At 39.8% G+C, this 12994-nt stretch overlaps 1 protein-coding gene across 1 annotated transcript in view; it reads right to left on the reverse strand.

Moving 5' to 3' along the window:
* LOC306848841 (voltage-dependent L-type calcium channel subunit alpha-1D-like) overlaps positions 1–12994 on the reverse strand; it is a 116837-nt gene that overhangs the window by 17337 nt on the left and 86506 nt on the right. Inside the window, exons 38-42 of the mRNA XM_079383591.1 lie at positions 10273–10375; positions 10086–10187; positions 7509–7639; positions 5446–5562; positions 3240–3532 (exon numbers count right to left, since the gene is read on the reverse strand). Of these exons, the coding sequence (XP_079239717.1) occupies positions 3240–3532; positions 5446–5562; positions 7509–7639; positions 10086–10187; positions 10273–10375 (746 nt within the window). The remainder of the gene's footprint in view (positions 1–3239; positions 3533–5445; positions 5563–7508; positions 7640–10085; positions 10188–10272; positions 10376–12994) is intronic.

The raw sequence follows: 12994 nt of genomic DNA on the forward strand, positions 1-12994 counted from the left end.
ACAGAATGGCCAATCAGACGAGTTCAATAAATCAATAGACATGTCTGGCTATATTGCTCAATGCTACAAAAAACACGTTGTAAATAGAAACTTTTGATGCTTTCCAGAGTGCAAACACAAATATGCACTGAAACCTTTACCAAATATGTTTCTCCAATATTCTATTATTACAGTTTTAACTGAGGGTGCTTTTGACTGTGTGAGAAAATTTGAAGATAGATAGATAGATAGATAGATAGATAGATAGATAGATAGATAGTGTGACAAGTGTCCCGGGCACCTATCAGCGTCGCCCTGGCAACGAAGGAGCTGCACCTGCTCACAATCACAGCGGACTGAGCGATCACAGCTGCGACTCGTTTGGAGAGGGCTAGAAAAGGGCCGAGCTGGCACACACTAGCGAGCGATGTCTCCAAGAGAAGGCCAACTAACCCTGTCTCTCTGATTTCCACAGACACCAGTTGATCGCACAGCCCGCCACCCACGTACAGGATCCAGAGCACCCTGCACGCAGCCGGCCGGCCGAGAAGATCACCAGGAGATTGTGGACGAGCACGGAGCACGTTGGCACCTTCACATATTTCCTTTTATTCACAAGTCTGGCACAATAAACACACCCTCCGGGGTCTTTATTGCACTGCAACCTGTCGTGTGATTCTTCAGCGCGCTACAATAGATAGATAGATAGATAGATAGATAGATCATACAGCTTTTAAGTAACACCTATTTTAAGTGATATATAGCGGTTAATATTGACCACTCACATTGTACCAAAATATTAACAGTACACGAAAGCACTTAAAGTAGAAAGATGTTTCCATGTGTGTGTGTGTGACATGGTAGCACTGTGGTATTGTTGAAGTAGGCCTATCTTGTAACTACATCTTTTAATCATTCTGTGTAATCATTCAGTATACACACAGCAATAATATTTTAAAATTACATATTTATACAGAAATATGAATAGTACGTTGCTTTCTCCATAGCTGTCACACATGTTGTTGTTGTTTAAGTTATATTTATGGGCTTTTTGTGCCGGAAAGGACCTCGAGGGGGGAATTAAACTCAGTTCGCTGTGAGCGCAGTTACGCTGTATGTCGACGCACTAACCACAAAGCTATCGGCACACATGTTGTTGTTATTTAGTAGCTAATTATTTTTATTTAATTATTTTTATTTATCTATTATATTTTCTGTAGCTTGCCCAGCAATTTAGTACAGCTTTCAAATACTTAAAAACTGCATGAAATACAAGTGCAATACAAACACAAAAAGTGACTAAACATTTTTAATTCATGATTGTTCATACACATCTCTGTTCTACCTTTATACTTAGCTTTATGACAAGCTAGCACATTTTATAATTTATATAAAGGTTAACAACTGCTGGTGGTGCATAAAATGGAGCAATTGAAACTGCGGGTCATAGCATAGTGAGGCATACAGCTTGTTATTATATGCATGTTTTGTTAAAAAAATAACCTGCAGAGTTTTGTCTGCAGAAATGTAATAATTAAGTGTAAAATAACACTGCATAGTGTTCACTGTTGGCCTGGTCAGTATGTATCACGTTCAACCCTAGTTGCAGTGCTGTGAAACTAATATATTTTCACCAAGAATAGAAATGCACAGCAAGACAAGAGTACAAGTCATTACTTTTACAACTAATTTCAACCGCATTTCAAAATATTTTGATATGAAAATTCTAATATTTTTTAATTAATCTATCAGTCTGTATTAACATCGTGTAATACACACCAATTTTGACAAATATTTTTCTTTGGTCGACTGCTTATCACTACAGTATGTCAATCACTGCAATTTCGAATTTTCGGGCACGGGATATATGTCACTGCACGAAAAACATGCATTTACAATGCATTATATGTAGCCTAGAATGTGAGCAAATATAGCGCTTTCATGTAATCACTAAAAAGCTGTCACTCACTTCACTTTATCGCAATCTCACAATGTTCCGTTATTATCGATGAAGCTCTCTAAAAAGCACAATGAATCTTAAAGCCTCTTTTCCACTGGGGTTGGTGCCAGAGCTGGAACCAAGACTGGCACTCGTTCAGAACCGGCTCGCATTTCCACTGGCAGGGAAAAGAACCTCATTCCACAAACACTCGTTATCTCTTGCAGAAGGAGAGCGTTATAATGTTGTTAATTTACCTCAATCCTGACAGCTTTTAAAAATGGTGGCTTTCAAACTGCGCTCTGTAGTGGAAGCTCCGCCTACTGACATCATAGGTTGCCTTGTTCGAGACCAGCAAGGTTTCGGGGCCGGTTCAGAACCAGGATCTGGGCACCGGCCCAGGATTTTTTTGAGTGGAAAAGCGCAGCCCAGTTTCCAATTGGGCTCTAGCTCCAGCACCAGCCCCGGTGGAAAAGCGGTATTAGTTACATCATGTCTACACTTTGTTACAATGAGAAGAATCACGAGCGTGCAGGAAAAAATTTGAGGTGAATGAATTTAGACTTACTTGAACAGAACGCCTAATCAGAGGTGTTCAAGAAATCAACAGACATGTCTGTAATTAGCTACATTGCTTAATGCTACAAAAAAAGTTTTATGCTTTCCAGAGCGCAAACACAAATAAGTACTGGGGCCTTTACCAAATCTGTTTCACCAATAACCTATTACTACAGTTTTAACTGAAGGTGCTTTTGGCCATTTCCCAATATGCGTTCTTATGCGATCTTGCATGCTTGTGTTCTCGTTGTTGTCATCATTAACCGTCAAAGTTCAATTCCAATAATCAAGAAAGCAAGTATAGAGGACACATGAACGTGCCCAGATGTGTTCTTGAAATTGAGGATGCATTGAATGCAGACTTGAGTGAATCAAACTGTGAAAAATCCCAGAAGATGCTACGGGCGTAAACCTGTAAGCTTTAAACTTCTCATTCTCGCTTAAGAGATTACCGCTGCAAGCTCGCAAATATGTGACGGCTCGTGAAAGTAAAGTTCTCGCGTCCTTCCAAGTTCGTTCTTTCAAAATAGCCTGGCAAGTCCGTTCTTAGCATTCTTGGAATTGAGAAACATCCTTTGACTGCGTGAGAAAATGGACGTGTGGCGTGAGAGCGTGAGAACAGTGTCAGTTGCGTGGAATGCGTGAGAGTTGGCAGCCCTGCTATGGTTGGTTTGGCTCATATTTACCTAGGGTAAGCCCAATTTTTCTTAGTTTTTATGATTTTGTTTTCTGTGGTAACCTCAGTGGTATTGTGACCTCTCACCTTCTGGAGTGAGTCCTGAGCTGTAGTTCTCCATCACTCCTGAGGTTGAGGTAGGAGTTCAGAGAGGACACCAGGGTCCCAGAGAGCCGCCGGCACCGTCTGTGCCAGCCGTTGGGAAAGGCAGTGACCACTGGCACGTTGGCATTGTTGATATTGGAGTTGGATGATTTGTCTGACATCGAGGGACAGTAATTTTGGGTGGAGCACAGAGGAAGCGGGAGCTGCAGAGGACGCTGCGTGACGCTGCTGTACTGATCTCCACTCACATGATTCCCAAACACAACCCTATTCCTCTGCACATACAGACAATAACAGCAAAAACAGTTCCCCTAGACTTTCAAAACAGACTAATCAATTCATTTTAAATTATATACACTGACTTGTTTTCCAGTAAAAATGTGCAAAAAAACTTATAACAATGTATTTACTTAAATTTCAAACTTGGACCTGGGGGATTTTTATGACCAACAGTGGTCAGTTTAGCTGCTCAGGACAAACAAGGGACTCATGAAACTATCACAAAACAAAAACAGTAATGAATCATACAAGTAATAACACACAGTAAGAAGAATAAAGAATCAAGTGTAAGTAAACTTTTGAAATGAATCATTTGTGGAAATTCAGCAATTATTTTGTCTTATGGACTAAACATTTGTGATATGACATAGATTATTCAGGACAGGACTACATAAACAAATTGCACATGTTCCCTTTTTTATTTATTTTTTACATTTTGCAGATTTTGCAAGGTGTATGCAAAGTAATGACCACAACTTTCCTTTTAACCTGTTAGTAACAGGTTACTTTTGTCCAGTAAAAAATTAGTAGTTTGTCTTCTTTTATTTATTTTTATTTTATTTTTTGTTTTGCTCAAGACCCTTTTTTTTTTTGCTCAAGACACATGATAACAGGGATCTCCAACCCTGCTCCTGGAAATCTACCGTCCTGCAGATTTCAGCTCCAACCCCAATCAAACACACCTGAACCAGTTAATTAGATGCTGTGTTTGAAATCGCCCCTTATACCCACATTCATTATTCCCTACATGAGTCCACTAATATAGTCCACTTGAAAGAGTGAATGAAATCGAGTGAGCGAATTTAGACACTCAGTGCACTGAAAGGGCTGCCGCTTTCACATTGGTTGTGCTTGCTGTTTAATAATTATCTGAAACTTAACAAACTGGCAGCTCCAGTAGTAATCAAAAAAGAAAAATATCTCGAACTCTGTAATAGAAAACTAGCATGTATAAACTGTAATTAAATAATTTAATAATCAATTAAAATAAAATGTATACCTGTATGAAATTATGCTGTACTCAGGACCAGCAGTTTGGAAAATTGATGATTCAGTCGCAGGCACCATCTTCTGACAAGATGCGGGAAATAATTCATCATGACCCTCACAGTGCATTATGGGTATTCTCTAGCTTTTGAGTGAACATCAGTTCGTTGTGGTTTCGGACACTACTACAAATTGCTGTCCCCTCAAACAGTGCCCTATTTAAGGGTACAGGGGGCAATTTCAGACACAGCCAAGGTGTTCAGGGTAACTTGATAACTGCAGGCAGGTGTGTTGGAACAGGGCAAATCCCTTGATTTTGATGAGTGAGTGAGTCTACTGATGTCACCACAGATCGAGTTTAATTTACTCCGACCCTAAACAACTTATTTTTTTAAATATATTTTTTTAAATATTTGAAACAGTCCAAGCATATCTTTATTCATATAGAATACGGCATCAAACTAATTCATAAAGTAAGAAAAATGTAACTAATAAACCAACTTCATAACAGATTCCAAGTGATAAAGGGTGTTACAATCCAGCCTACAGCAAGGGTTCAGCCAGTAGTGGGCACTCATGCAACATAATCAACGACATACATCTTAGTCAATGAGACGAGGGAAGTAAAAAAGTGGAACACAGCCCAGCTCTCCAGGAGCAGTGTTGGAGATCCCTGCATTAGAGAAAGTACTTTAAAAGTACTTGCATATTATTCAAATCAATATTCAAATCAAATCAAATTTAATCAAAATCTCAAGTAGTTCACTGAGAATTTGCAAACATTGCTTTCCAGTTTAATTAAAAACCTTGGCGCAATCCTCGAACAGGGTTCACACATTCGCTTGGAGTCAAACCCGTGACGTGGTTTACAATCGCAATGCTCTAATACATATTTACATGTGAAAAGACTGAAGTGCTTTACCTCGTATATCTTTTCCTCCTCGTGGAGGTTGACATCTACTAGACCTTCATCCTGTAGATCACATGATATGGCTCGACGGATCTCAGGGCCGATATCATGCAGTGTGCGCAGACCAGCCTGCAGAAGAGACAGATAAAAATACACTATTTCTGTTTCGATTCAACAAAACTGTGGGTAGCACTTTATTTTACAGTATGTGTACTTCCCTGGTTCATACATGGTAAATATCTTGTACCTACAGGCAAATGAGTGGTAACACCTGGCTGTTATTAAGCCTCTCATTAAAAACCACAACTTGACCCGAAAATAATTAATTACAGACCGATCTCGAATCTCCCTTTTCTAAGATATTAGAAAAAATAGTATCATCACAACTATGTTCCTTCTTAGAGAAAACTGATATATGTGAGGATTTCCAGTCAGGTTTTAGACCATAGTACTGAGACTGCTCTCATTAGAGTTACAAACGACCTGCTTTTATCATCTGATCGTGGTTGTATCTCTTTATTAGTGCTACTGGATCTTAGCGCCGCGTTTGACACTATCGACCACACCATTCTTTTAAATAGACTACAAAATTATGTTGGCATTAGTGGAAGTGCACTGGCATGGTTCAAATCGTACTTATCTGACCGCCATCAATTTGTGGCAGTAAATGAAGAGGTATCATACCAATCACAAGTGCAGTATGGAGTACCTCAAGGTTCAGTACTTGGCCTCTTACTTTTCACGCTTTACATGTTACCCTTGGGAGATATCATTAGGAAACATTGTGTTAGCATTCACTGTTATGCTGATGATACTCAGCTCTATATTTCTTCGCAACCTGATGAAACTTACCAATTTGCAAACTAACAGAATGTATAGTTGATATCAAAAACTGGATGACTAGCAATTTCTTACTACTAAATTCTGAAAAAACAGAGGTGTTAATTATTGGACCAAAAACTTTTGCATGTAATAACCTAGATCACTGTCTAATACTTGATGGCTGCTCTGTAAATTCTTCATCATCAGCTAGGAAGTTAGGCGTACTTTTTGATAGCAATCTTTCCTTCGAAAAACATGTTTCTAGCATTTGTAAAACTGCATTTTTCCATTATAAAAATATGTCTAAATTACGACCTATGCTTTCAATGTCAAAATGCAGAAACATTAATTGATGCATTCATGACCTCGAGGCTAGATTATTGTAATGTTTTATTGGGTGGTATAACATTAAGTACAACATATAGTTACTATGTACCATCTACCATCAATTACTCAATAAGTACCTTGATCCATGTTTATACCCCCAACTTGAGTACCGCATAACTTATTCTGTACAGTAACTAATAGGTACATACACCAGTACGAACATAGTAAGTATATGGAAATAGGACTGTAAAATAAAGTGCACCATTTTACATAAACATTACACAGGAATTACCAATTCTTCAAACTTTGTAAGCACTCTTGTGGAGAGCAATTAACACATTAACACACTTGTTTGTAAGTACTACATATTTACCACGTGTATACCAAGTACAGTATGTGCGTTGTTTGTTACCACATAATAGCACATTTTTCAGTAGGTGCTACACATTTACCATCTAAATACCATTACAGTAATGTGTCTTATTAGTTACCATATACGGATACTGTAAGGACGTGCCTGTTTGTACCCACTTGTCCGTAAGTACTACATATTTACCATGTATATATATTAGTAAGTACAGTAAAGTATCTAATTAGTTACCATGCACTACCTGTAAGAAACCGTTCTTACCCACACTTGTCTGTATGTACAAACTAATTACCATGCATGTGCGACTGCTAAGTAAAGCCGTGTTTCTTATTTGTTACCATGTACATACACCTCAGGTAAGTACCTTGTGTTACCGCTCATTTGCCTGTAGGTACAAGATATTTACCATGTATGTACCAGGGAAGTACACGTACCGTAAAATAAATTGCTACCAAACTGTGACATATGGTATCATTATGATATGTGTTTTTTTAGGAAATTCGTTCATTCAAGTGTTTATCAGGGCCCAAAGTTTTCAAAGTTTTTCAAAGCTCACCTGCAGAGCGGTGGTGGTGTTTAAATAGGGTTGGCATCCCACAAGACCTTGCTCTTTGCGTTTCCTGAACTTCCTGAAGTAGTCCTGTATCAGGAACGTGGCATAGAACTTCCCCACAGTGATGTCATCATCTAAACACACAGACCACACAAATAGCCAATGACCTACTCGTATCATTACACAAAACTATATGTATGAAGTACTGTGTTTGAGTCTTTCTTGGCATGCAGTACATTTTCATATGCCTATGATATACACATGTTATCAGAATTGTTCAAATATGATCAGAGAAGGCTGTGAAAATAAATTTGCATTGCTAATCCTTTTGATCTTTTATTTTAAAAATTCACAAAAATCTAAGCTTTCATTGGAGAATAAGAATTTAAAATGGGGGGAAATCTCATTATGAAATAAATGTTTTTCTCAAATACACGTTGGACACAATTATTGGTACCCCTAGAAATTCTTATGAGTAATATTCCTAAAATTACTAATCCTAAAATTTCCACCATCAGGGCAATAATTAAGAATTTCCAATCAACAGAAAACGTTATGAAACTGCCTGGAAGAGGACGTGTGTCTATATCGTCCTAATGCACGGTGAGGAGGAGGCTCTCCAAGGATCACAGCTGGAGAATTGTAGAGAATGTTTGAGTTTTGTGGTCAGAAAACCTTTAAAAAATTGTCAAACAGCCATCTACATCACCAAATTTTGCTTTTTAGCAGCAAACACTCAAGATGGGTTTGGTGCACACAGGGATAAAAAAGTACCCCGTGTGAACAATGAAATATACTGCTGTATTTTTGATGTTGTGGGTCTATATTTCTGCTGGAGGTCCTGGACATCTTGTTTAGACACACGGCATCATGGATTCTATCAAACACCAACAGATAAAAAAAAATCAATAAGTGACTGAATCTGTTAGAAATCTTATAATGGGCCATGTTTGGATCTTCCAACCATACAATAATCCAAACATCAGCTTTCCTATAGCTCAAATAGTAGAGCATGGTGCTAGCAGCGCCAAGGTCATGGGTTCGAGTCCCAGGGAAAGCAAGAGCTGATCAAATGTAAAAACTGTAACTTGAATGCAATGTAAGTCGCTTTGGATAAAAGCTTCTGCTAAATGCATAAATGTAAATGTAAACACAAACAACACAAAAATGGGTCACTGAGCACAAAACCAAGCTTCTGCTGGCCATTCCAGTCCTCTGACCTGAACCCTGTAGAAAATGAGTGAGGTGAACTGAAGAGAAGAAGCACCGTCATGGAGCTGTGCATCTGAAGGATCTGGAGTGATTCTGGATGAAGGAATGGTCTCTGATCTCTTGTCAGGTGTTCTCTAACCTCATCAGGCATTATAGGAGAAAACACCTATACTATTTTGGCAAATGGAGGATTCAAAAAGTATTGAATAAAAGGGTACCGTTAATTGTGGCCAATTTGTATTAGAGAAAAACATTTATTTCATAATGATATTTCCCCCCGTCTTAAATTCTTATTCTCCAATGAAAGGTTAGATTTTTGTGATTTTTTAAAATAAAAGATCAAAAGGATTAACAATGCAGATTTATTTCCACAGCCTTTTTTTTATCATATTTACCAAAGGTACCAACAATTCTGACCACGTGTGTATGCTTTAATACACTGAAAATCATATTAGTAATTGATAATAAGTTTATAATTTGTTTTTTTTTTTATTAATATTACAATTAAGTGAAGACAGGAATACATTTTAATATTTGTCAAGAAGTTCACTGGTTTGAGTCCTCGCCAGGGGGGCCAGTTTGCATTTGTCTGGTTGCATGTGCTTCCTGTCTGTAATCAGGAAAGAGGAGCATCCAGTAGTGATACCAAGACCGAGAAACAGCGGATTGGTCCTCCCTCACCCAAATGGGAGGGAATACATAATTATGACCTCATGGCCCCTTGTGAACATCCACTCGCTGTGGAGAAAGTGGACAGAAAGAGGACCTTGACAGACACAGTTAAGTCCACTTTCATCTACCTAAACACTTCCCACATCCTCAGTACCACCAGATGATACAGCATCCATTACTCAAGGGATAACTGATAAGTTGAAACAAGGTGGGCTCAGTTTCACCACCCCACGAGACAAAACCACAACAAGACATTCAAAAAAGTACTACATTAAAATGAATGACCTGTACATTATAAAATCGTTGAAAAAAAAAAAAATGTTTTGCGGAATCATTGCTTATACCACCTCTCCTAAACACAAGTTCCTTAATACAGGACACTGTGTGCATGTGTACCTGGTATTCCCTACATTATAGAGACCAAATGTCAAATGGGACATTTTTTGGTCCCCACGAAGAAACAAGCTTATAAATCATACAGAATTAAGTTTTTTTGAAAATCTAAAAATGCTGAAAGTTTTGTGGGGTATAGTTTTAGGGGTAAAGTTAGTTATTTTTAAAGTTAGAAAATATAGTTTGTTCAGTATAAAAACCATTACGCCTATGGAGAGTCCCCATAAACCACAATGGGGACTGTGTGTGTATGTGTGTGTGTGTGTGTGTGTGTGTGTGTGTGTGTGTGTGTGTGTGTTTGACCTCCAGCAGGTGGCACCACTTGGTCCAGGAGTTTCATGCTAGTTCTCTTCCAGATCTTCTTGATGACGGCTCGTAACTCCTCATTGGCTTGTTCCAGATTCCCTGAGAGACACAAAGTAAATGACACAATTAATGACACATTCACACCAGCACAGACATGTGAAAGTCTCTGTCGCAAAATCTTTACCTTCGGTCTTGATTTTCAGACCAGTTCTGACCAGAGCGAACAGGGTGGCATTGAACATGACTGTACCGTCACTATTTAGTGGCATGTTCATGGCAACCAACCTCTGAGGAGATATTAAGAGAAAGAGGGGAGTTTAGACTATGTTTAGTCTGTGTGCATAATGCAACTAATGCGTGTGATATGTGTTTATATTTACACTTCCTTTATTAATGTTATATATTAATATTATATCACAGTCTAAACAGTCCTTTTTTTACAGCCTACAATTACTGAAATTGCTTCAGCTTTTTTCAAAAATTGCAGCTATATTTGCAGCATTTTTAGTTTTTTGTTTTTACAGTGAAAATGATTGTTTATGTTATTAGTGTTAATGACCGCAAAAGTACAATTTTCTTTTTTGTGTGTGTAGAATTACAGAATATTTGGTCCTGGTCCCCCATGCACAAGGCAATCATGACACCAGAACAGAAATATTCATAGTTCAGTTTTGCTGAAAATACAGAATTGTTTTAGAAAAAGTGTATATGCAATAAAACAATGTACTTAATGAAATCTATATTACTGGTGAAATCAGGCATTAATTAGGACAAGCACATATTCACCCCGAGATACAAATATTCAGTATTACAAGTAGTAGTTTAATAGTATCAATAATCCTATAGAAAGTACAATTTAGCCCCACATACTTAACATGTAAATATTAACAATATAAACATAAGGTGACATAGTGATTAATTTGTTTGGGCTCAGAATTAAGAATTTTGATTAAATAATATTGTTTCCCCCTTGATGTTAACATCTCGGTTCCCTATGGTACCCCTCATTCCCTTTCAGACGGTCACTTCAACTTGGAAGCCTAGACACATCATTAAGAATCCGCCTCTTAGAGGGGGCCCTAGCCTGAGTAATGATATTCACCACTGTGGGTTAAAGCCCTTTTACTTCCGCCGCTTCCTTTCCAGGGACCAACCTATTCCATATCCTCCCTGACTGCACAGAGTCTGTGCAATGAGGCTCACTGGGGGGAACGCATACTTGCATAGATCCCTGGGCCCGCTGTACACCAGTGTGTCTATGCCGAGAGGGGCCATGGTCAAGCAATACCACAGTGGGCCGTGGGAGGATTCTTGCGAGGCACACAGATCTATCTGTTCCTGATCGAATAGACTCCAAATCAGCTGAACCATCTGAAAAAGGAGTGTAACCTGTTGCAAGAGAGAGTCCGCTGCATGATTAAGGTAATGTAAGTGGCTTGTAGAGACCTGAGTCTCTGCTGACTCCAAAGAAGGAGAAGGTGGGCGAGCTGTGACCCAATGGAAGCGAACAGCGACCTGGTGGTTGATATAAGCTGCTGTTGCTGTGTTGTCCATCTGGACTAACACATGCTTGCCTTAAATCAACAGTCAAAACCTCCTCAAGGCTGAAAGCACAGCCAACAACTCCAGGCAATTGATAGGCCAGTGCAGATGAGGACCTGTTCAGGTACCCAAAGCTGCATGCCCGTTTCACACAGCGCCCCAGTATGAGTTGGAAGCATCCATTGTCACAACTTTGTGTCTGGACACTTGTTGTAAGGGCACTCCTGCCGGTAGCAATGCAAGGTCCTTCCAAGGACTGAATGCATGGCGACAATCTGATGTGATGGCCACACGTGCCACAGCGTCATTCTCGGGACTCATGAAGCCATTGATGAAACAGTCTTATATGCATCAATCCCAGTGGTGTGACAGTGGCTGAGGATGCCATATGCCCAGGCACCTATGAAAGTATTTGAGAGGGACCACTGTTTTGTACTTGAAGTGAAGTGAAGTGAAGTGAAGTGACATACTGCCAAGCATGGTGACCCATACTCGGAATTTGTGCTCTGCATTTAACCCATCCAACGTGCACACACACAGCAGTTAACACACACACAGCGTGAACACACACCCGGAGCAGTGGGCAGCCATTGCTCAAGGGCACCTCAGTCGTGGTATTGAGGGTGCAGAGAGCACTGGACATTCACTCCCCCACCTACAATCCCTGCCGGCCCAAGACTCGAACCCGCAACCTTTGGATTACGAGGCCGACTCTCTAACCATTAGGCCACGACTAACATCTACAAGCAATTAAGCACTGAACAAGCACAACCCTACGAGAGGTGTTCTGTCATGACAACCGAGTCCAGTTCTACACCAAGAAAAGAGATGCTCTGCACAGGGGAGAGCTTGCTCTTTTCCCAGTTGAACTGGAGCCCCAGTCAGGCTAGGTGCTCGAGCACCAGGTCCCTGTGTCCGCACACCAACTCTCGAGAGTGAGCTTGAATTAACTAGTCGTCGAGGTAGTTGAGAATGTGGATGCTCACTTCCCTCAAGGGGGCAAGGGCAGCCTCTGCAAATTTGGTGATGCAAGTAGACAGGGACAGCCGAAAGGGAAGGACCTTGTACTGATAATCCTGCCCTTTGAAGGCAAAATGAAGAAACAGCCTGTGCCTTTGAAGGATCGAGACATGGAAGTACACGTTGTAAAGGGCCCGGTTCAGTACCCTTAAATCCAGAATCAGTCTGAGCCCCACCCTTCTTGGGTACAATGAAGTAAGGGCTGCAAAACCCTTTCTTCATCTCATCTAGGGGAACAGGCTCTATCACATTCTTTGCTAGAAGGACAGCAATCTCCTCTCAAAGGACAGCAGCATTCTCTCCTCATACAGAGGTGAAATAACACCACTGAACTTTGGCAGGCG

The sequence above is a fragment of the Barbus barbus genome, assembly GCF_936440315.1.
Source record: "Barbus barbus genome assembly, chromosome: 29".
Lineage (NCBI taxonomy): Eukaryota > Metazoa > Chordata > Actinopteri > Cypriniformes > Cyprinidae > Barbus > Barbus barbus.